This window comes from Rana temporaria, chromosome 3 (assembly GCF_905171775.1).
Source record: "Rana temporaria chromosome 3, aRanTem1.1, whole genome shotgun sequence".
Taxonomy (NCBI): domain Eukaryota; kingdom Metazoa; phylum Chordata; class Amphibia; order Anura; family Ranidae; genus Rana; species Rana temporaria.
The window spans coordinates 348,587,746-348,614,056 of record NC_053491.1 but is presented as its reverse complement, the minus strand read 5'-3'; the positions used below and the strand labels follow the sequence as shown (position 1 = coordinate 348,614,056).

Genomic DNA, 26,311 nt, shown 5'->3' with positions numbered 1-26,311 from the left:
AGTAGTGTTAAAGTGTTACTATGGGTTCAGTTTTTCTTTTTTTTTAAATAACAAACATGTCATACTTACCTCCACTGTGCAGTTCATTTTGCACAGAGTGGCCCCGATTGTCCTCTTCTGGGGTCCCACGGCGGCTCTCGTGGCTCCTCCCCGCAATAGATGACCCCTCTGGAAGCTCTCTCCCAAGCGGGTTACCTTGCAGGTGCGTTCCCATGTCATACACTCTGTGTCCATAGCCGCTGAGTGTATGACTCGACCCCGCCCCCCCAGCAGCGGCATCATTGGATTTGATTGACATCAGCAGGAGCCAATGGCTGCGCTGCTATCAATCTATCCAATGAAGCGCCGAAAAGCTATGGGGAGAGCGATGTGGGACTGGGGGGCCAGGCACAGCAATGTATTTTTTCACCGTAATGCATAGGATGCATTAAGATGAAAAAACACAAGGGTTTACAACCCCTTTAAGAGAGCACTGGGGAAAAGAAAGGGTTCACTGATAGAATGTTATTAGCAAATTGTTTTACTCATCAAATGATCTTAGAATATGTTGCATTAAGCACTGCTGATAGTTGACAGAGAAATATATACAGTAACATGCATAGTTGACATATTATAATTACATTTGATTTGACAATGAAATATAAAGGATTCACCAACTAATGTTACAGTGGCCCTGTGAAAGACAACCTAAATATCAGAAAATAACATCTTGCACATATTAAAAATACGCATAACTGTATCATTTGCGACACAGTTGCACAGCATTATTTTTAGAAATAGACCCCCCAAGTGTCTGTTGGTTCTTCCCACTCTATAATATTTTAGAGCAGGGATTACTAAATGGTGGACCGTGGTCCAGACCCGGGGTTCCAACAGGACGAGTGACAGTCCTGTTGGAACCCCGGCCGCCACTTATCAGCTGTGTGAGCTCTTCCAAGTCTCCCGGCCGCCACTGTCATCCTCATAGCAGGTGGAAAGTGCTGCAGTTTGGGACAAAGTTTTTTCAAATTAACAAGTGGGTAATCACCTGCTTGACAACACAATAAATTGGGCAGCTCTGAGGACATTGTGGGACTGCTTTAAAGGGGGAATGTGATGTAAAGGGGGTCTATGGACATTGATGTAAAGAGGGGAACTGTGATGTTAAGGGGTAAAGAAATGGTGTAGGGGTCGTGGCGCTGTCTCAGTTGGGGCTAATGATATCAAAGAATGATAAGAAGAACTAGTGTGTGAACCATCGGCTGGGGTCCAACCAACACTAGTGCCCAAAGGATTCCTGGTGTGAATAAATGATGCAATTTAACTTTCAGACACGAAGTAAGCTGTGTATAATAAATATGACAAAATTATAAGTGTGAGGTATATGTGACAGTCAGTTCCACAAGTACCCAATGGAGGCACTAAATACCATCACAAAATGCCCAGTGTATGTGACAAAAATGTATCAAACCAAAATGTGCACTGAGTAAAACCAATACAAAAAATATAAAAAATGAAAATAATCACTAATACAATTAATATATGGTGACAGATAGCCGCCTACCAGCGTAAGCTGGGTCAGGGTCGGCTGTGCACAGGTGAACAACTCAAAAGTTGTGAGATATCAATTAGTCCAAAAGTATTAAATTCAAAGAGAAATAGTTCATTAATCCACATAAGTTGATCAGATGCAGAAAAAATCTAAAATATATCAAAAATTATATGGTGAACGGTAGTGTTCGTGAACAGGTGATTCCAATCTAGGTGAAGTGGTCACAGTAGGCAGTTGGTGAACATTCACGCAGTGAATCCGGTGCTCCCCCTCCTGGGTCCCCACTCACCAGAGGCACTCACCCCTGCAGGGGTAAAGTGCATATATGTATATAATCTCCAACGCCAGGGCTTTCTCCTTCCTAGGTCCTCTGGGTGGAAGTTCCTGAGTCCTCTGGATGGAAATCCCAATCCCGGTGATTCAGGTCTCCCAGACCTTCCGAGTTCCTCCAGGGGAAAAAAATGAGCTCATATAGAGTAGTAGGTTCAAAAAATAGGTGGTGTTTTATTCGCACTGCCACTCATGGCATGCACAGGTTAAACAAGTTGATACAAAAATAAATAATACAATTGGAACAAAGTCCCCAATAAAATACTTTAAAAACAAAGAAAGCAAAGAAAAAGCAAGTATGCAGCTAGCTAACACTAGCAATAGCTTCCCAGCACAGCACTCGAGTTCTCCAAAAAATGTCAGCGCCAGCCTAGGAACGGCGTGCGTTCCACATACAAACAGCTGGTTAACCCGGAAGTGCGTGTGGGCGTGCGTTTTGAGTTGTTCACCTGTGCACAGCCGACCCTGACCCAGCTTACGCTGGTAGGCGGCTATCTGTCACCATATATTAATTGTATTAGTGATTATTTTCATTTTTTATATTTTTTGTATTGGTTTTACTCAGTGCACATTTTGGTTTGATACATTTTTGTCACATACACTGGGCATTTTGTGATGGTATTTAGTGCCTCCATTGGGTACTTGTGGAACTGACTGTCACATATACCTCACACTTATAATTTTGTCATATTTATTATACACAGCTTACTTCGTGTCTGAAAGTTAAATTGCATCATTTATTCACACCAGGAATCCTTTGGGCACTAGTGTTGGTTGGACCCCAGCCGTTGGTTCACACACTAGTTCTTCTTATCATTCTTTGATATCATTAGCCCCAACTGAGACAGCGCCACGACCCCCACACCATTTCTTTATTTCTTTGTGTCCTCTAGGGGATCACTTTCTGGGGGGGCAGCAGTCTCTACACATTTATCTGTTATTCAACACACCACACCCTACCTCTACCATTTCCAGACTGTTCCTAAGCGCGGCACCTTCTTTATTTTGTGATGTTAAGGGGGTTGTGATGTGAAAGGGGGGCTAAGGATACTTATGTTAAGAGGGGGCTATGATGTGAAGGGTATATTAAAGACATGGATGTATGGGGGGCTGTGATGTGAAGGGGGCTGTGATGTGTTATAGTGCAAACATATGATTTGGACCTCTGTCAAATTAAACTTTTACTGACTGGACCTCTGTAAATTTAATTTCAAGAGTTTTAGAGCATTGTGCTACCTCATTGTGACTATGTTTCACCTGCACATTGTTGTTTCTTAGGTTGTACATTCTTCTATTTACATTTACATGCTGCCAGGCTACTTGCGTAGTCAACTCCCTCATCATCATTTCCCTATGGCATTTAGGGCATGGTGCCAAGGAATAACATACCAAGTCACAATCAGCAAATCAATTTATTATCTCTCACTTTTCAAGATGAGACTTCTTTCTTCTCCCTCTAGACCAGGAAACATTTCACAGAGCTTTTAGAAAGATCTCTGTGAGAGTTATTAGACTTCAGAGTGCAACTTTGGCCTAAACTATAGCAACCAATCAGGAGCTGGCTTTTATTTGATTTTTTATGGAATGTTTAACAGGTGGTGAGGAGGTAACCCTAACTATACTCTCTCACCATGCCGCCACCATTTGCATTGCACACATTTGCAGGTTGGTTGGGGCATGGAGTAATTTGAGTGGATTGTGTTTGGTGGGGGTACTGCTCACCAAGTGTGACATGGCATTAAATGTTTTGCATCATGGCACGTGGTATGTGTACAGCCTTGAGTGGCTGCATTTTTGTGTTTGGGTGGGTTGTTGGCGTGCAATAAAACCATGGCTCATCAGCCTTTTACTGCCCCCTAGCCACCTTGTGCACAAGCCCTAAGACAGATTCTGAAGCAAATGTATTAGAATGTTTCTGCTTGATTCAGAAACTTCTACCTTAACTGCTCTAAGATAGCACCGTAAATAAAAAAAACCTGACCCCAACAACTTCTTAAAGTGGAACTTTAGTCAGAAAATTAGGTCCAGATGTATCAATTATGGCTGACCCATTTTGCAGGTATGCTATGTGAAGTATTAAAAATAATGCTGATTAAAATCCAGTAATATACTTTCTTACCCTGCTCTGCACTTGCTAAGTTGCACTCTATTTTTTGGCACTGTGCAAAAAATCAGAGCCAATCTATTGCCAGCCTAAAGATTTACTGCTGCTCATGAGCTCTGGGCTTCAGCAAAATGGCAAGAAGAAACAGGGCAATTTACAGCACACACCAATTTTGGTAGACCAATTATTAAAAAAAAACATTATTTATTGTGAAGTTGCTATGAGTAAAGTTCTGCCGTAAGGCTTTGTTCACACAGGCGTCATGCAAGGGCTGTGTTTACTCACATAGGAATCCACAGGTGTTCCCTACATCTTTTTGCAGGCGGTCCAATTCATGTCAATTGGAACCCAGTGGCTGTACAGACACAGCCGCTGCTCCCAGATGGTATATTGGGAGCAGCGACTGTGTCCATACAGCCACTGGGTCCCAAATTACATGAATGAGATTGCCTGCGTGGAGATTCAGGGTACATCCCTGTGTGGGTACACTGTGGTAGGTATCATTTTAACGAAAATCTGTCTCTCCTCCAGTGTTAATTCTGTTTCAGACCTGTGCAAGTCTTAGTTGGCTGGCAAGATTTCAGGAGCAAAGATGGTAAAAATACCCACAAAAAACAAACAATAAAGTGATGTATAGACGTTGCAAAAGGCAGCCTGATTTGCATCTAATAGTGTCTAATTATGCAAAGGCAGACTAACTTCCTCAGTTAGAAAGCACTTGTAATATCTACATACTGTAATTCTAGAACAGGAGCAGCTAAGGCTCTACAATATTGTTTCCTAAAATCCCTGCAATATGTTGTTCACCTACAGGCAGGGGCGGACTGACAACTCATGGGGCCCCCGGGCAATAGAAGAGTATGGGGCCCCTCTGGCTTACAGATGGCCACCACGCCAGGAGGTAGTGCAGAGGCGGGCAGCTAAAATCTTGGGATATTCACATTAAAAGCATGTCATTTTCGGACATATCAGGGACAGATCTAAAAAAAACACAGATTTTTACATGCTGTCCCTGGTTTTACTGAGCCTGGCAACCCGGATGGGGCCCCCTAGTGGCATGGGGCCCTCGGGCAGTGCCCGAGTGACTCAATGGTCAGTCCGCCCCTGCCTACAGGTATAATGGCATTTTTCTCTGCACAACTGGAGTTCCGTTCTTAGGCTATTTCTGGGTTTTAAAACTATCAATAAAAATGTTATTACTATTATTTGCTTGTAATTAAGGTCTAATTAGTAATTACAGGTCTGTTTCTTCTGTTTTAGAACAGGACTCAGGGTCTCAACTTTGTAAGGATTCACGCACCATGGCATGTGTTAAGTCGTGAAGCAGAATTCCTTAAAATTAAGGTGCCCACAAAGAAGGTATGTATAGAAAAAGTAATATAAATATTAACCACTTAACCCTCGGACCATTTGGCTGGCCAAAGACCAGGCCACTTTTTGCAATTCGGCACTGCGTCGCTTTAAACGACAATTGCGCAGTCATGCAACGTGGCTCCCAAACAAAATCGACGTCCTTTTTTTTCACAAATAGAGCTTTCTTTTGGTGGTATTTGATCACCTCTGCGGTTTAAATTTTTTGCGCTATAAACAAGAAAACAGAGACAATTTTGAAAAAAAGCGATATTTTGTACTTTTTGCTATAATAAATATCCCCAATTTTTTTTTTTTAAAAAGCATATTTTTGGTAAAAATATTGCAATAAGAGTATATTGATTGGTTTGTGCAAAAGTTATAGCGTTTACAAAATATGGGATAGTTTTATGGCATTTTTATTATAATTTTTTTTTACTAGTAATGGCGGCGATCTGCGATTTTTATCATGACTGCGACTTTATGGCAGACACATCGGACACTTTTGACACATTTTTGGGACCATTATCATTTTTACAGCGATCAGTGCTATAAAAATGCACTGATTACTGTAAAAATGACACTGACAGTGAAAGGGTTAACAACTAGGTGGCGCTTAGTGTGTCTTAGGGAGTGATTCTAACTGTTAGGGGGAGGAGCTAACAGTGACATGTCACTGATCACTGTTCCGGATCACGGCAAACAGTAGATCAGTGACATGTTACTAGGCAGAACAGGGAAATGTCGACGTATATGTGTGTGCGGCGGTCCGCAAGTGGTTAAAGCACTATTAGGCCCCGTACACACGACCGGATCTATCCGCTGGGATTAATCCGCAGATCAGTTCCAGCAGATAGATCCGGTCATGTGTACGGCCTTGCGGACATCTCCCAGCGGATAAAAATCCAGCCGACGGATTCCCAGCAGATAAAAATTTCTTAGCATGCTAAGAAATCTATCCGCTGGAATCCAGTCCAGCGGACTGATCCGGTCGTCTGTACAGACTCACCGGATCAGTCCGTCCGCTCCCATCCCTCGCATGCGTCGTAATGATTCGACGCATGCGTGGAAGTATTTACCTTCCAGGGTCGCGCACGTTGCTGTGTCATCGTCGCGGCGACGGCGCAGCCACGTCACCGCGGATGTATTCCGCTGGGATTTCGATCTGATGGTGTGTACAGCCATCAGATCCAAATCCGCCAGAGGATTCATCCGCTGGAAACGGTCCGGCGGACCGTTTCCAGCGGATATCCTCTCTTCTGTACGAGTCCTTAAAGCCAAAAACAAAAATTGTATATATTGCAGCTTACCAATCATTGGTGGCTGCATTTGTTTTCTTTTTCTAGGCTTTTTTTTTAATGAGCGCAAGGAGTGCTTTGGACAGCATCATTGCCAGTCTGAGGAGAGGGGAGCGTTAGATGCATTGGCAGATTTAAATACACTAATAAATAAAAGCTGAACTCGAGCTAACACTTTTTAAGCAGTTACAGCAACAAAATTAAAATCTTGGGATAAAGATTTTACATAAATAAATAACATCTGATCACTGTAAGCACCCTTGTCAGTGTTAAATGGTTTGTCTGTAACTGCTACAACTGTAGGACAGCTTGTTCTTTTGAAAACAACAGAAACAAATGCAGCAATCACATCTAAGAATTGATAAGCTGTGATAAAATAAATGTTTGCTTTTGTGATTGATACCGCTTTGATTTAAAGCTGACCTCCAGACAAACATAATTGCAATTACAATTCCATAAAATGCAATTACATAAATGGACGTTGTTTTATTTGTGAAATGATTGGTCACATCTGTACAATGTATACAACCTACTGCAGCAAAACTGACATTTATGAAGAAAAAATATGCAGTTTAAATACCTGGTAAATAGCAATTCCCAATTGCTCCATTCTCTTTATAAACAAATGGCTTATCTTAGAGGAGGGTCTGGTATAGATGTTAAGGGGGGGGCCAACATTAAAAATATATATATAATGGTATGTGGTTCCCCCTAAAAATACCTACCAGATCCTTGATGAGAGTATGAAAATAAAACAATAAGAGGCGCCTCTAAGTGCAGCATTAAAAAGACTTTAATAGCCCAAAGGGTTAAAAACACTTACTAGACATCAGATGAAAGAGGGCTCATCATGGTAATGCATAGAAATGGTGGTCCAGCATCAGGGTGGTCCCAGTGGTGGTGGTCCCAGAAGTGGTCCGATCTGCAACAGGGAGTCTCAACCTGGACAGCAGTGGGAAGTTGCAGCAGTAGAAACACCAAGGGATCAATACTGCTGGGGCTTCCCTCTGCTGGCCAGGTTGTGACTCCCTGTTGCAGATCGGACCGCTTCTGGGACCTCCACCACTGGGACCACCCTGATGCTGGACCACCATTTCTATACATTACCATGATGAGCCTTCTTTCATCTGATGTCTAGTAAGTGTTTTTAAGCCTTTGGGCTATTAAATTCTTTTTAATGCTGCACTTAGAGGCACCCGTTTTGTTTTATTTTCATACACCCTTTGGAAAAAATAACTGAAATCAGTCGCTTTCTATAACCATCAATAAGCTTCTTATACCTAAAATCCTTTGCAAACTGCTCCAGGTCTCTCTTATTGGAAGAGACAGCAATTTTAAGATCTCTCCACAGGTGTTCAATGGGATTTAGATCTGGACTCATTGCTGGCCAGTTTAGAACTCTCCAGCGAATTGTTGCCATCCATTTCTAGGTGCTTTTTGATGAATGTTTGGGGTCATTGTCCTGCTGGAAGACCCAAGATTTTGGACGCAAACCCAGCTTTCTGACACTGGGCTCTACAGTGTGACCGAAAATCCTTTGGTAATCCACAGATTTCATGATCCCTTGCACACATTCTAGGCACCCAGTGCCAGGGGCAGCACAAACAACCCCAAAACATCATTGAACCTCCACCATATTTCCCTGTAGGTACTGTGTTATTTTCTTTGTAGGCCTCATTCTGTTTTTGGTAAACAGTAGAATGATGTGCTTTACTAAAAAGCTCTATCTTGGTCTCATCTGTCCATAAGACGTAAGAAGGATTTTGGCTTACTCAAGTACATTTTGGCAAACTGTAGTCTTGCTTTTTTATGTCTCTGTGTCAGCAGTGGGGTCCTCCTGGGTCTCCTGCCATAGCGTTTCATTTGCTTTAAATGTCGACGGATAGTTGGCGCTGACACTGATGCTCCCTGAGCCTGCAGGACAGCTTGAATTTCTTTGGAAGTTGTTTGTGGCTGCTTATCCACCATCCGGACTATCCTGCATTGCAACCTTTCTTCAATTTTTCTCTTCCGTCCACGCCCAGAGAGATTAGCTACAGTGCCATGGGTTGCAAACTTCTTGATAATGTTGCACACTGTGGACAAAGGCAAATCTAGATCTCTGGAGATGGACTTGTAACCTTGAGATTGTTGATATTTTTCCACAATTTTGGTTCTCAAGTCGTCAGACAGTTCTCTTCTCCTCTTTCTGTTGTCCATGCTTAGTGTGGCACACACAGACACACAACGCAAAGACTAAGTGAACTTCTCTCCTTTTTTCTGCTTTCAGGTGTGATTTTTATATTGCCCATACCTGTTACTTGCCCCAGGTTGAAACAATCTTATTTATCCACAATTTTGAAAGGGTGCCAAGAATTTTGACCAGCCCATTTTTGGAGTTTTGTATGGCATTATGTCCAATTTGCTTTTTTCCTCGTTTTTTTGTTTTGTTCCAATACACACAAAGGGAATAAACATGTGTATAACAAAACACGTGTTACTGCAATACTTTTCTGTGAGAAATACTTGATTTTCTGTAAACATTTCTGGGGTGCCAACAATTTCGGCCATGACTGTATATCTTTTATGGCAGACAGTAAAAACATTTTTTTTTTCAATTTTTTTTTTCATTTATAGCGCAAAAACTAAAAACACAGTGGTGATCAAATACCACCAAAAGAAAGCTCTATTTGTGGGGATAGACTGTCATAATTTTGTTTGGGGTACAGTGTCAGTTAAAGTAACGCAGTGCCATATTGCAAAACAAATGGCCTAGTCATGAAGGGTTAAAAAAAATTGTCATGTCCAGTATTCTTCAATTGTCAATTGTCCAATTGTTTATGCCTCATTGGGGAGATTTTCCATCACTTCTTCTCTGGTGACACTCAAACCATAAGTGAGGGAGACTTTCTATGGGGACATAGCAATAAAAAGCATGTTGGGAGTCTAACCCTCCCATACTCTACTAAAATAATATTTTAATTGCTGTTTCTGATCTCCCCTCTAATCTTGAATTGATAACAGAGCACGTACCAAGGTTCCAAGCTTTTTCCGCTTTATCCAAAGTAGTCACTAGGCAGGAAATACGCTTGAAGGAAAAGCTGTGCAAACCATCTTTCTAATGGCTTACTGATTTCAATGAAATTTGTTTATTTTCAGATGTATGAAGTGAAACAAGGAAGTGGTATCATGGTCAAATTAAACGCTATATGGAACAAATGTACAAAGCCTTTACAGCCCAATGTGCCACAATTAGGTGGAAACGCGAAGATGAAACCTTTGTCTTATCCGTTCTCCAGAGACAAAATGCATCTGTAAGTACCGAGAGGCCTTATCCTACTACGGAATCTGAGGAGACGGACCATCAGGATGGTTTTGATTATGCTAACTCGAAGAATATGTGAAATAGGATGAAATAGTTGCCTTAGTCACATAGAAAATATACTTTAGACCAGTGTTTCAGTCCTAAACCTCTCTACGGCTACAGTGAGATCATAAAATTCCCATATTTGGACAATTTATACATTTTGATTTGGGATAAGGTTTATTTCATTTAGAAACAATATCAGGCATCGCAGAGTTAACCTCTTTCGAGAGAATTTTTTAAGCAGAACTCCATCTAAATACACAATAGAAATTCTTAAATATGAACAGTTTCCATTTCCAGAATGTAATTCTGTTCTGCTAGTCTTCTGATTTAATGAATTTGTCAAAACACTAGACATATGGGCCCAGATTCACGTAGATGGGCGCAAAATTGTGCGGGCGTAACGTATCTCATTTACGTTACGCCGCCGCAAGTTTTTCAGGCACGTGCTTTATTCTCAAAGCACGTGCCTGTAAAGTTGCGGCGGCGTAGCGTAAATCACTCGGCGGAATTCAAATTCGGCGGGTAGGGAGCGTGTATCATTTAAATGATGCGCGTCCCCGCGCCGAACGAACTGCACATGCGCCGTCCATCAAATCTCCCAGTGTGCATTGCTCTAAATGACGTCGCAAGGACGTCATTGGTTTCGACCTCAACGTAAATGACGTCCAGCCCCATTCACGGACGACTTACGCAAACAACGTAACTTTTTAAATTTTCGACGCGGGAACGTTGGCCATACTTAACATTGGCTGCGCCTCATATAGCAGGGGCAACTTTTTGCTGGGAAAAGCCTAACATAAACGTCGTAACTTTACTGCGTCGGCCGCGCGTACGTTCAGGAATTTGTGTATCTAGCTAATTTGCAGAATCGACGCGGAAATCGACGGAAGCGCCACCTAGCGGGCAAAAAAAAATTTGCAGTTTAGATCCGACGGCGTAAGAGACTTACGCCTTTCGGATCTAATGGATCTAAGAATCAGTCGCATAGATACGACGGGCCAGATTAGGACTTACGACGGTGTACATGGCGCTGCGCCGTCGTAAGTCCTTTGAGAATCTGGGCCATGGTTGACAGTCTAGTTCAGTTTTTATTTGAATAAAACAAATAACAATTGAACTTGGGTGGCAACCATATATCTGGTGCACAGTCAGTGTTGATGGGGGAATTGTGTTTTGCCAGCCAGCAGAGCACAGTGATTACTGCTAGCAGCTATAACCACTGGCAGTAATCACAAGTAAAAAATCCACCAAGCTGGTTGTACCCAAATCAATCAATGAGTCAACTTGGGTACAACCAGCCTGCCCATAGACAGATTGAACCTTGGCTGGTCCCTTATTATCTATGGCTGTCTTTATAACTTTCAGTATAAGACCCTCGAACTTATCGGATCTTAGAGCACAGCCTCTTTACTAATAAATCAACAGATCAAAATATTTACCAAAATCTTGACCCAGTGCTCATCAACATACCCTCATTTAGGTTTTGCGATCTAGACAGTCTTGCCCAACACAATACTTTTTAGTGCAGGTAAGTAAGATGCTTTGTCCACCTGTAAGCATCACATTGTTAGACTGATGTCACTGCACAAATAATAGAGCCCTCATTAACTCAGACGGCTGACCCAAACTTTTCACTTACGTACAATAAAGTGTACTTAAAAAAAACAAGAACCTGTTTCAGTAGCTACAAAGGACTGTATCCATTATTATTATTTTATTATTATTATTATTTAGGTACTTATATGACGCCGTCAATTTACGCATCGCTTTTTACATATAAAATGTACATTAACATCCATGTATATTACCTTATTTATCGCGGTATAGCGCGCTTCCGCGTATACCGCGCACCCCTAAAGTTGCCCCCGAAATTCCTGTAAAAAAAATGTTATATGATTTTATTACTTACAGTTTTGGTGTCTTCCCAGCGTCCATCGTCCGGTCCGGCGTCCGTCTGCGTCCTCGGTGGTGTCCTCCCGGCTTCTCCAGCGCGCGCCTCAAGTCGAGTCCCCGCTTCCCGCGCTCAGTTCGAACGCCTCAGCCGACATATACCGAGTGCAGTACACTCGGGTACATTCGACAAGGCTCGGCTTCGCTCGCGCTCACGCTCTGTGACGTTTATGCGTGAGCACGAGCGAAGCCGAGCCTAGCCGAATGTACCCGAGTGTACTGCACTCGGTATATGTCGGCGCAGGATTTCAAACTGAGCGCGGGAAGCGGCTATTGGCGTATATCGCGCACCCACGATTTTCCCCTTATTTTAAGGGGAAAAAAGTGCGCGATATATGCCGATAAATACGGTATATCCAATATGTAAATAAAAACGTGAATAAAACTATTACTAAAGTTGTGTCTTTATTTAGATCTTTATTGCCAAACATCTAAAGATCAAATAAAGACACAACTATATTATTAGTATTTTTTGTTTGTGTATATTGGATAGATTTTATTAAATGATATAGTCAGACTTTGAAACAGGTCTTTTTTTTTTGTTTGTTTAATTATTTTTAATTGTAGTTTTTGTTTTAAATTATAGTTTTATACCATAGGTTCTGGACTTTTTGAAAAATCGGGAGCCCATTACGATATACATTATATCTTATGCCCCGTACACACCATCACTTTATGTGATGAAAAAAAACGACGTTTTTAAAAACGTCACTTTAATTGACCGTGTGTGGGGGAAAACGTCATTTTATGTCTTGTAAAAAACGACCAAAAAAAATTGAAGCATGCTTCAATTTTATGTGTCGTTTTTCAAAACGTCATTTTTTACTTCACAGAAATTGACCGTGTGTAGTAAAAACGTCGTTTAAAACGACGTTTTTTCACCCGCGCATGCCCAGAAGCTACTTATGAAGCAAGCTTCAATGGAAAAAGTGGTGAGAACGTAACCTCGCTTTGCTAGAACATTGTGAGAAAAACGATGGTGTGTAGGCAACTTCGTCTTTGAAAATTGAAGTTTCAAAAACGTCATTTTTTACTTCACAGAAAATGTCGGTTTTTTTCATCACATAAAGTGATGGTGTGTACGGGGCATTAGTGTATCTTAGGCCAAAACATTTAGGTTTTTATTTTTGGCTTGAGTAGGGAAAGGTTAGAACCTCAATCTATTATTTTTTTTTTATTTTTTTACTATCTGTATGCCACCGGGGAGAGAACATTTGTCCAAAGCGAGAAGAGAACCTGTCACTGGAACTGGTGTACTCCACTGGAAAATAAACTATAAAATGTTATACCCCCTATCACTTTCCACCAGGACAAAGAAAGAGGGTGAATCTCACCTCTTGGAACACAGACCGTAATAAAAACCCAACAAAAGTTCTTTTAACTAGGGATGAGTAAATCTGCCTGGGTTTGGTTCGTGAACCGTTTTACAAATCTTGCTAGAAGTGCAAGAAATTTATCTCAAAACCCCATTGAAGTCTTTGGGACGGGGTGACGGAAAAGGGGTTGCAAATCTTGTTCTTCAATTCTGGCTATTTGTAGGTCTAATAGGCAAAAGTATTGTCAAGTAAAAGGCATGGGAAACAAGGAACTATCACTAAGATCACGTACCAATGCCAAAACTGAAAAAACAATAATAATAAAACAATATTTATCCCTACACATTATTGTCAACTCTGCCTTACAGGTCCAACACACACTGACCAAATGGCAGCTTTGAGACACTCCTTTTGGGTCTTCAAACTATGGCCCTCCAGTTGTTCAGGAACTACAATTCCCATCATGCCTAGTCATGTCTGTGAATTTCAGAGTTTTACAATGGCTCATGAGATGTGTAGTTCTGCAACAGCTGGAGGGCTGTAGTTTGAGGATCCCTGCACTACACTATAGGTTGTTCCTTATTTCAAGGGTCAAACCTGCAAACCTTTTGGCCAAAAATGTGAAATCTATAAACTTTGCAGTACAGACCTAAACTTCATCCCTGCTTCTTAGGCCCCATACACACCATAGAATCTATCCGCAGATAAATCCCATCAAATGGGTTTCAGCGGATAGATCCTATGGTGTGTACACGCCAGCGGATATTTATCCGCGGATAAATCTCCCCTGGGATGGATTTCCAGCAGATGGATAATCGCTGACATGCAGAACAAATCCATCTGCTGGAATCCATCCCAACGGATGGATCCGCTCGTCTGTACAGACTCACCGGATCCATCCGTCCAAAGGGATTCCCCGCACGCGTCGTAATGATTTGACGCATGCGTGGAATTCCTTATATGACAGCGTCGCGCCCGTCGCCGCGTCATAATCGCGGCGACGGCGCGACACATCATCGCCAGAGGATTTCCGCGCGGATTTCAATGCGATGGTGAGTACACTCCATCGCATAGAAATCTGCGGAAATCTTTGAGAGGATTTATCCGTGGAAACGGTCCGCTGGACCGTATCCGCGGATAAATTCTCTCGTGTGTATGGGGCCTAACCCTTCCACACTCAGTCCAAAATGAAAAAAAAAAAACATTTTAGCGTTACATACACATTAACTGATCCCACTCACACATGTGAAAGTGTAAAAATATTAAATCATATATTCCATTTTGATATCCACTAAAACTACTTACTTAATCTGAAGGAGTTGACGTTACAGTTATGTAAATGTTGACCAAATACACTATTATATTGCTGTGTATAATGTTTTCTCTAAGTATTAACAATGTTCTTTTTTTTAACAAAACATTTTTATTGAAGTTATTAACAATGTTCTTTTTTTAATGTTTAGGTACGATATTAAAGACAAAGACACATTTTTTGACAATGCAACACGCAGTCGAATAGTGAGTATGTCTAAAGAACGAACTCCTTATGTTTGATGTAGCGTGCTGTTTGTTCAGACACTTCACATTCCTTTGTGTTCGTCTAGCCTGTTAGATATTTGTTATGGGTAGCGTAGCAACGTAACAATGCAACCAGGTGCTAGTTCTCCTGATGACTGACAATCCCGTACTAGCATAATGGCTGCAAGCGGTGTGTTTTCTCTCTGTCAGGGTGCCACCTCTACTATTTCTGGAATATGCTTGTTGTGTACAAGAACTCTAGTTTAAACAGGAACTTTACTACGTGCATGTGTCCTAAAGGTGCCTCTGCCTTTTCAGGTGGGGCATCTGCATGTTGGGGCTTATACATAGGAGTAATGCGAAAACGTCTTGTGTTGGGCTGTCCTCTCCTGGGTGGTCACAGTAGTTGGAGGCCCAGGATAGTTATTAACCAGCTCAGCTCTCACCCCTGTACAACCACTATAGAGGGGACCAAATATTTAATTTACTGTTGTGCCTGTTTACTTAGCAATAACTTTGTCATCACTTAAGATAAAAGTAATACATATATTAATATTTTTATCCGGTCAAACAAGGCTTATATTTGGCGATATTGGGGTTTATTTACTAAAGGCGAATAGACGGTTCCCTTTGAAAGCCAAAGTTCGACGTTGTAAGGGAATTTTCCCAGAGCATAGTGAATGAGTAAACCTCTATTGACTTCCATCATCCAATCATAACCAAGCAAAAAAAAAAAGAAAAAGCAATTTGCTTACAATGAGTAACATGTCTTGCAAAGTGAACAGCCTATTTGCCTTTAGTAAATAACCTCCTCATCTTCCAAGAATTATTTTATTTTATTTGCAATCAGACAAAAATCCTAAACATTAAATATATATATATATATATATATATATATATATATATATATATATATATATATATATATATATATATATATATATATATATATATTCTGTTTTGATCAGTGTTCAAAAATAACTGTACTGTGGATAAAAAGTTTAAATTTTATTTTATAATTTGTCCTGTTTGCAATAATACTAAAATTATGACTCTGGTACAAAGCATTGCAAGGCTATTTACTAATTAAATAATGTTTTTTTATTATAATTATTTTGCACTATTTTTTAATGCAACACTAAAAAAAATAACAAACTGATTTTTTTTTTTTTTTTAGATATTAATGGTTAAAATAGAAATAAACAAAAAGATCATAAGGAGAGGGAGAATAAGGGGTGTACTACATGTGCTCAGTGTACTTTGAAGAGATTTTTGGGGATTTGTGTATCGTGAGTGACCAAGATCCACAGCTGGTTAATGTCTACCTAAAGCCAAAACTTTCTTTCAGTTTTGAGTAAAATAGGGACGTTTTAGACCTCCTGTGAAAATTTTACAGTTATCACTGGAATATGAACAGAAGAAAATCTTCCAATGAGAACACCTGTCTAAGAGTGGATTTCCTCTCATTTTGGAGAAATCTTGTGTCACTTCCTGTTGTGTCTCCAGGACAAGAAGTGAGGGACAGTCTCCTCAACACAGCACAGGCATCAAAAAAATAAACTGACAGGTGTTTTATCTCTACCCAACCTAAAACCACAATGAAAAGTCATAGTCATATAAACAATTTAACATATTAAAGCACAATGGGCTAAATGTAGCAAATAACTCTATTTAAAATTAGGAAACAAGTTTTGACTTTAGATAAACTTTAAGAAATAGAAACAAATGAATAGGAAAATGTGTGTTCATTTTGTTTATCTATTTGTATTACAAAAAAAAAGAACAACTTTATTAGTCCACTCTACCAGCTATTCAGCAAACAGATTCCTGCATTCTGATCTGCCTTGTCTGTCTCTGCTGACCAATGTATATATTTTTTTTTACGTGAAGCCCCACAATGACTAACAATCCAGTACAAGGGTTGTTTCTTTTCACAACTGGAGAGAAACTAGCTTGTGGTTCACCTAACACTCTAAAGTCTGTACCACCAGTGGCCTAAGGTGTGGAGAAGGGAGTTTGGAGGGAAAGGACAGGGGAGGGGTTGTGTTTCTTAAAGCAACCAGCTAAGTGCTAAAGTTAGAGCAGGCTCTTCTAAAGCATGACTGCCCAAATACAGATATAGGAAAATTGGGGTCAGATTTTTTTTTCTACAACTAACCCTTTTGGTTCTTAACCATTCCCTAAAATGAGTAAGATAAGCCAAATACTTACTGTTAAAATGGACAGATTATTTTAAATACAAATCAAAATAGTAATAAAAAATAAATCCAAAGGGATTCAGCAATGTATATCTTTCTTCGTATGCTTTATCTCTAATTTTCTGTCTGTAAAGATCCTAACATAAAATTCTAAAGGGCAACAGCTCTTCCAACTGTTTTCTGCATTGCTCGGGAAAAGAGAATCTCGCTTATTATTTAAACACAGCTATGAGCCCCTATGAAACTAGCTTTTTGTAGTCCATTTAACTATGTGTATGTGGCCTGGTGTGTTTCAAATGGTGTCTTTTAGGGTAAAGTACTACATGCTGTTTTTAATTTCCAAAAATGTGTAAAATTGTTTAAATTGAAGATCAATGTAACCCAGAACAAGCTCAGGCCTCGTACACACGACCAAGTTTCTCGGCAAAAACCAGCAAGAAACTTGCTGGGATTTTTTTTTTGCAGAGGAAACCGGTCGTGTGTACATTCTTCGACAAAGAAACTGTCGAGGATCCCGTCGAGCCAAAAAGAGAGCATGTCTTCTTTTTCCTCGACAGGAATGGAGAAACTTGCCTTGTCGAGTTCCTTGACAGCCTAACAAGGAACTCGACGAGGAAAACGATGTGTTTCGCCCGTCGAGTTCCTCAGTCGTGTGTACGAGGCTTCAGGTGCACGCTATGAGTGTCATATGATTCACACAGGAACTGCACCACATTTCTGAACAAGTCACATGTAATGCGCACAGTGCGTTGTGATTGATACTGCACCACATCCAATTCAAAGTGGCACATGCAGCAATTTTGTGAATGCACTGCAACTCAGGCCATGGATATTGCACAGTTCTTTGATTCGTTAATCATATGAACAATCTGTGGACATGAGCTCAAAAAATTGTACGCTGTTTAGGAGATATTAAATTGTTAGACCCACCATGCAGAGCTTCTTACTGATTTTCAGACTCATTTATTGCAGTGCCTGACTTAGGGGCTGCCTGAGTTTCCCCAGGAGCTCCGCACTTCTTCTTATATCCAGTACAGATAAGGAAAAAAATATAGAATCTGATGGATCTTATTTACATTTCAGGTTCATGAAATTTTAAAGCGAACGTCTTGCACAAAGGCCAAATACAGTATGGGTATGTATTAATGTTACACTTTCTTTATTCTGAATATTATATTGTTAAGTTATTGGCTGACCTACCTTTACCAAAATATTATGTCAGTATAAACAGTCTACCGGGACTGTAGTTTTTTTTAATATAATGGTCTAGTCATGTTGGAGGTGTAGTTGATTTTCGTATGTGCTAAAACACTGTTTTCAATCATGCTGTCTATGAAATGTTTGCATTTAGTCTCATCCAAAAGGAGAAAGAACTTCATGATAATGCCATATTTTATATGGACAATGGCTCCTTGAGCACTAGTGAAAGAGATATTTAGCTGCTTGATGCAAGGTTTGGTTGTTTTTAAAATATTTATCCATTATTGGGTGGGCCTATTTAATGTAATGCTGGGGCACAGGCAATGAACTCCAAGACTCCTACTTCTGACACGTTCCCTGCATGTTGGTGATGTAATGTTCTATGTCTACAAAGAAATGTAAAGAATTGTGTTATGATCATGTTGAGTATTCAGGGCTTAATGAAGATGTAATGCTTAAGTATGTTACTATGTACACAGTGAATACTCTTCACTAAGCCTTTCCCACTGTTAGCCCAATTTTGCCACACCCACAATTGGTAGCGGTACACCATGGGCACCACCTCATTAGTCTCTTCTGATTTCCCAAAGCTAAACCCCCCAGAAAAAAAAAATGATCTCCAGCCTCACTATGGCTGTTTAAACTCTTAAATGCAATATTTAAACCCTGTGTAGAGGCAATTGTGCAAAAATATAGCAGCCAGCACACATTTTGTAAAACCAAATCTACTAAAATCCATAAATAAAGACAAGTGCAGCACTATATAAATTCAGTAACCAGGCTGTTCAGGAACGCTGGACTCCTGCTAGCAACTTGCATGATGACATCACGCCGAAGCCACACTCAATGAGTTTTATCAGGAAATTACGTTGTCAGGGGGACCTGGCCAGGTTGGGTGGGGCCTAGACATGTCATCATCACGCAAGTTGTTAGCGAAAGTCCGGCGTTCTAGAACAGCCGGTTTTATATTATGGAATATTAGGTCAGCAGGAATTGCATTATATGATAACATTTTATGGTAAATAAACTTTTAGTTTGGTCTGCATTCATTATCCTTTTATTTTTTGGTACTAATGGTGTTTTTGGAGGAGCCATAGTGCTGATGCCTGATGGGGATATAAATTTAAAGCGCTACTGACAATTTTTAATGTTAAATGGTCCACTGCATCTGGTAAGAAGCTTGTGCTCTTTGTTTTATCACATGGTGATAGCACTAATGCTGAAATCGGTTACAATACTGGATGATGGATGGTTCTATTTAAAGCAATATTTGACCATTTATGCTTGCAAGGTCCACTCTGTCAGATAAGAGGATCACAATCTTTCTGGCGGGGGAGATGGAATATGTTTATGTGGTGGAATTTCCATGTAGAAGGAATATTTTAGCTGCAAAAATAAGTTTTATATTGTTTTGGATTGACACTTTAGGACACTGTTGGGGTTTTGTGGACAGTTCTATATTAATATATGGGAAATGTTATATGTTTATTTTAAATGCATGCATTTGTTTGCACTATTAGCACTTTAATAAGGTAATTGTATACTTTAATATTAGCACTTTTTGGTTTATAATTTTTGAGTTTATATTGTGCTGCACAGTATAAACTGTAGCTGTGTTATGATCATGGTCTGTGAACAGGTCATGCTGGGAGCTGTGGTGTTTTATATCAGTATAAAATTAAACGTGTAAATGGGCTGTAACGGTGTCCAACTGCAAATGCAGAGTAGACATTTACCTGTCATCCACCCCGCTCATTGTGGCCTGCAACCAGTTAGCGAGTCGCTTAAGTGGCCCTCGCTCTTCAAAAGGTTGGGCACCCTTAACTTAAAGCATAAGTTCACCTTTCATAACATGTTACATGTTACATCCATGAAGCCTCGTACACACGACCGGTTTTCCCAGCAGGAAAACTGCCAGGAGAGCTTTTGGCCGGGAAAACCAAACGTGTGTATGCTTACTCGCAGTTTTCCCATCAGGAAAACAGTCGGGAATCCCGGCAGGAAAATAGAGAACCTGCTTTTCTTCCACTAGATCTACAACTTACCTATGGGAAACACTGCTAGGCAGTGCCGATGGAGCATACACACGGCCGGGATTCCCGGCTAAAGCTCCATGGCAGTTTTCCTGCCGGGTTCTTAGCTTTCACCTCGGTTTTCTCGGCTGACTTTTTACCGCCGAGAAAACTGAGTGTGTGTACAGGGCTTAACATGTTACGAACCTCCCTGATTCCCGCTAGCTGTCACAATTTAGAAAAAAAACATGGCCAGGATCCGTCTCCACCCAGCCGCCTCACTGATTGACAGGGCTATGTGCACTGAAAACGACAAGGTCTGGCAGACTTTGTGGCTATCGGCTTGTATTTTTCAATGAGCTACCACGGTGCTGGGGAGCGCCGTGGTAGTTTATTCATGCTTCCTGTCAGATTGTATCGGCTTGCCTGTACGGTATGTACGGGCAAACAGATACACGGCAGATCGCTGATGAAATGCTTTAAAGGCTCAAAAAATTAAATGCACATTTTTTTACCTGCAAAAAAATGTACATTTATTATTATTTTTTCAAAAAAATGAACTTATCTTTTAACTATGCCCCTTTAAAGGAGTTGTAAGGGTTCATTTTTTATTTTCTAAATAGGTTCCTTTAAGCTAGTGCATTGTTGGTTCACTTACCTTTTCCTTTGATTTCCCTTCTAAATGTTTTTTTTCTTTGTTGAAATTTCTCACTTCCTGTTCCTCCTCAGTGAGCTTTCCACCATCATCCGAGCCGTTCTGAACGTTGTGAACACAGCGTCTCCCCACAGAGATGTAGTCCCAAGGGAGGGGGCGAGCACGCTGACTAACCCCCATGGATGATGGGGGTAAGCTTACTGAGGAGGAACAGGAAGTGAGAAATTCAGACAAAGAAAAAAAGCATTTAGAAGGGAAATTGAAGGAAAAGGTAAGTGAACCAACAATGCACTAGCTTAAAGGAACCTGTTTAGAAAATTAAAAACAAACCTTTACAACCCCTTTAAGCCTCTCCCACAGTCCCACTATTTTTTAAATGCAAGCAGTGTAAATATTAGAATTTTGCTTCAAATCAGCCTCTTGCAGTCACTGTACAAGCACATTCAGACTGGGAGAGGAAGAAGCAGTACAGCTAGCCAGTTGTGCAGCAGTGCTCATGTGCTCATGTGCTAAGTAACGTCCTGAAGAAAAAATAGAAGAGTGGCAGAGAGATGATCTTATCAGTTGGTCACTTTTTCTTTCAACGGCCAATTACAGGGTGAGGGCAGGTAGGGGGCTGGTAAGGGCTTGGGTAGCTAAATACTTGGTTTCCTGGATCTAACAAATAAGGTCTCCCAGACAGAACTGTGCTGTGTGACAGGGCTGTGTAAATCTCAGTACTGGATTGTCAAAATTACAAATCCCTTAATAGTCAGTTCCAATATATGTTCTTTTTATTAAGCTGTTTGCCTGGAGTTCAGATTTAATCATTTAAACTTTATAACACAGATACCAATGTTTCATTTAAAGCATTCAAATCCTCTCCACACTTCTATTTTATTTGCGCACTATTCATATTATACTCCACTAAGCAAACAAACTCAGTACTGTATGGATGAAGAAGAAATTGTTCTATGTAAACTTCTGACTGCAATCGCGACTGTATGTTTTTTTCTTTTACCAAGTCATTTTAAGTTGGAAAAAATTATTTTAAATGAAGATTTTCTCCTAAGTGCATATTACTGTGAATGCCTGTGCCTAGTATTTTATGATCTAGAAATTACTTTTTCCAGTAGTTCAGGGTACTTGGACCAATAATAGTATTTTTTTTGCTGACATAATATTATAAATGCAGGTACATTTAGTGGGTAGTGGGTCTTTCCATTATTTTTGCTCCTATTTCAAACTGTATTTATACTGGCTTTACACCTACTAATTGTGAGCTGGGCTATCCAAAAGCAGTTAAGGTGTTGGCGCAACGTAGGGACACAGGAGCCAGCTCTACCTGTGTGGTTGAATATAATCGGATTTTGCTGAGTGAGTCTTTTTTTCTTTCTTGCTACGTTTTGTATTTTGCTGTAGGGAAAACTGTTTTCTAGAGCAAGTGGTGGAAAGTAAAAAAAGTTATACAAAGATCTAAATTTCCAAAAGCTGGACAGTATATGCCAAGCAATAAACTCACCTGCTTGTTAATTGCTTAGACTTTAAAACATAGGTGTGGAGAATCCAGTTTGATGGCTGATCGGTGTGCAAAATGTACTCATCATTATGTTTGTTTGAAGACACAACAGTACCAAACTGAATCAGCAGGTGGAGCTGTGGGTGAAAAGGAATATAGTGGCTCTAAATAGCGGTAGAACCGGGCATTAGTGGAAGGGAAGGAATCCCTCCATATAATTACACCCTTATGAACCCTCCCCAGGGCCAGGAATGATTAAAACATATTGGGTAGCCTCGCACAGGCTGGAGTAAGAGCAATAATTCCAGGGTCATCATTTATGGTTAACTCTATACTGATGACCTGTAAAAAAATTTGCCTGTGAAAAATATATTGTACCTGAAATTTGTTGCAGTTTTACGGGCGCGCAACATTTTTAGATAGCTGGATCTATTTTGAGAAAGGGGTCTTTACCCTGAAACACTCCCACCTCCATCTGATCTTGAGTATCCACATGCCAGTGGAAATGTTTTCTTGTGTCTATCAATTTGTATTAATGTACAGTATGTTATATAGTGTATGTTATACTAGGATCTCCTATCTGTTTCAGTGAATGTGTTATATGGTATGGTAATGTAAATTAGAGTCTGCTTCTGTCTAGTTACTGTATATAAATTGTGGGGTGAGATTCGGTGTATGTTCTACTTTGTATCGTTATGCCTTTATATGATGCCTTCCATAAATATATGACATTTTAACTGCTGTTTGGTGTGCTGCCTATAATTTATAATATTAGAGTGTATTTTGTTTTTCGTTTTCTTGAGGAAACCAAAATTGTGTTTCAGGCACCCACATTTTTTGAATAAACTCTGATGCGCTGATTTGGGTGTGCATTTTCCTATTATTATTATTTTTTTTTTACTTACTTTGTCAACATTTGTAATGTTTGACATTGACATGTTTGGTATCTATGTACTTGGTAAAATGTCACCTTATATATATAAAAAATATGGGTAATATATTGTGTTTGTATGAACTAAAGTGTATGTTAGTGTATTTGTAAGTGAAAATACACTGATATGACATACAAAATTGCTATCCCCATTTTAATCTCCAGGGCTTTTTAGTTCAGAAAATGTATGTGTGGGGGTTTTAACAAATTTTCATGCATAAAATGTGCATTTTAACACATGTGCAACTAATTGAATTTTTTTTGGGCTCTGGCAGTGACAGAGTTAAAGCATTTCTAAACCCTAAAACAAAAATGTAATATATTTCTTTTTAACATTCCTTAGCTGAGGTGGTGTTCTTTTTTAGGCTTTTTTGCTTTTATTTTTACTTGGCGATCCTGTGAAAAACTCATTCTCAGTACCTGAAATAACTCACCTTCAATATATCTATGGATGGAGCCAGGATTGCCATCCAGGCTGGACTTCAAGCATGTGTGACTCTGTTAATCTTCATTACGTGAGGGACTAAAACAAAATCTGTAGTTTACAGAAGAAAGATAACATTGTTTTGGTGTGGCTTTTTAACAGTGCATTTCTGAAAAGATCAACAGGTATTTTCTGTATTTGCTGGAAATGTTTTTAGCCTGTACATTGAAAACTAATGCAACCACCACATCCAACGACTGATAAAATGCAATTTAATACATTTTTTGGTCTTGGGTTTAATTATCCTTTAAGCTGTTTAGTACTTGCAAAGACCCAGAAGGGGCAATTACAATTAGTGTTGCTCACGAATATTCGCATTGCGAATATTCGTCTCGAATATAGCATATTCGAGAAATCGCGCTATATTTCGAATTTCGCGGTGAATATTTTCTCAATTCCGAATATTCGCATTTTTTCAATTTGATTTTTAAAACAGATCACATCCTATCGACGTCTAAAAGCATTGCTGGTATGATTAGAGACCCTGGGCCGAGTAGCTAAGCTGAGGCGATCCTTTTATGTTGCCAAATTGAAAAAAAAAAATTGCGATTTTTCGCTATTGCGAATGCGAAAATGATTGCGAATTTTCGATAACTGTGGTAGGAGAACTCTGATTGTCTCTGATGCAAAAGGGGGGGGCTTTGTGTATGTTTCTGTTATGAATAGTTGTATGTTTGATATTATTTTTTTTTGTAAGAAGGAAAAAATTGCGCATACCTTAAAAAAAGGGGAGAATACAGCAGCAACTCAAAAATGTTATACAACATAATTTAATACAAGACAGAAAATGGAGTCGCTCTACAAGAATAAAAAATATGTCTAGTGACAAGACATGTGGGCAAATTATAAAATAAGCAAGCGCAAATAACTTGTGAAATACACAGTGAAACAAATATATAAAGAAATATAGTCCCAATAATAGAAAAATAATCTTTCATAAAAATGTCTTTGATATGTGAAGTGAAAAAAAGTCCAAAGCATGCAGCATGAACGTGTTCAATCTTCAAGGTGTTTGATTGACAAACGGCTGTGACAGATGGATAGAGTAAAGAATCACCACCAATGCAAAACACTTTTTATTTTCTATTGTAAAATATCAAGAATATTCTGAGCCAATCAGAGTGCTCCTTCTGCATTTGCCGAATATTCGCAATTATTTTGTATTGTAAAATATCAAGAATATTCTGAGCCAATCAGAGTGCTCCTTCCGCATTTGCCGAATATTCGCAATTATTTTGTATTGTAAAATATCAAGAATATTCTGAGCCAATCAGAGTGCTCCTTCCGCATTTGCCGAATATTCGCAATTATTTTGCATTGTAAAATATCAAGAATATTCTGAGCCAATCAGAGTGCTCCTTCTGCATTTGCCGAATATTCGCAATTATTTTGTATTGTAAAATATCAAGAATATTCTGAGCCAATCAGAGTGCTCCTTCTGCATTTGCCGAATATTCGCAATTATTTTGTATTGTAAAATATCACGAATATTCTGAGCCAATCAGAGTGCTCCTACAGCATTTGTCGAAATTGCGCAGTAAATATCGCATTCGCATGTTGCGATATTTCGATAAAATATCACAAATATTCTGAGCCAATCAGAGCGCTCCTCCAGCATTTCTCGAAATTGCGCAATAAATATCGCATTCGCATGTTGCGATATTTCGATAAAATATCACGAATATTCTGAGCCAATCAGAGCGCTCCTCCAGCATTTCTCGAAATTGCGCAATAAATATCGCATTCGCATGTTGCGATATTTCGATAAAATATCACGAATATTCTGAGCCAATCAGAGTGCTCCTACCGCAGTTATCAAAAAATCGCAATTATTTTCGCATTCGCAATAGCGAAAAATCGCAATCATTTAATTTCGATAAAATATCACGAATATTCGAATTTAGCGAATATATCTCGAATATTCGAATATATATTCGAGATATATCGCGAAATCGAATATGGCATATTCTGCTCAACACTAATTACAATCAAGCCTTATAGACTCAAGAACCCTCCTCCCCCCAACTGTCCATGATCATTTTAGAAGTGTATGCTATAAAAAATATAATGTATTAAGTATTAAATAGTATTTTGTTTATTTCTAAGGTATTACCACATTGATAGCGAATAATGTCTACGAATCTGCCTATCCTTTGCATGATGTAAGTTTTTTTAATTATATACATGCATGTATTGTATATCTTAATACCCTTACAAAACATAAAAATATATTTTATATATACATCTCAGTGAGCTGCTAAGAGGCTGAGCCAGCTGCTCCCGCCTCCTCAACAGTCCAGTGCTCCAGTGAGCACTGGAGGGGCAGAGCTTTCACAGGTCTGAGGCCCCCAACTGAGTCCCATGTGACAGCTCTGAGTGTCAGACAATAACCATCCACCAGCATTGCTATATGGAAGGATGGTATGTAAGCCACATGCTCTGAATGCTGGGAAGTACTACAAAGGTCCCAACTGTTTCTGACTTGAAATGACTGTCCCCCTTATGGGGAACAGTTGTCCCTGTTTTTGGTCAGATGTATCATTAACTTTTAGCCACATAGTGTAGGTGTGATGAGCAAGTGTCTAAG

At 39.7% G+C, this 26,311-nt stretch overlaps 1 protein-coding gene across 3 annotated transcripts in view; it reads left to right on the top strand.

Moving 5' to 3' along the window:
• Positions 1-26,311, top strand: part of ANO2 (anoctamin 2) — a 315,904-nt gene that overhangs the window by 86,681 nt on the left and 202,912 nt on the right. For all 3 annotated transcript variants that reach the window (XM_040345150.1, XM_040345151.1, XM_040345152.1), the window contains 5 exons: positions 5,226-5,324; positions 9,752-9,906; positions 14,692-14,746; positions 18,028-18,079; positions 25,831-25,886. In XM_040345150.1, coding sequence (XP_040201084.1) covers positions 5,226-5,324; positions 9,752-9,906; positions 14,692-14,746; positions 18,028-18,079; positions 25,831-25,886 — 417 coding nt within the window. The remainder of the gene's footprint in view (positions 1-5,225; positions 5,325-9,751; positions 9,907-14,691; positions 14,747-18,027; positions 18,080-25,830; positions 25,887-26,311) is intronic.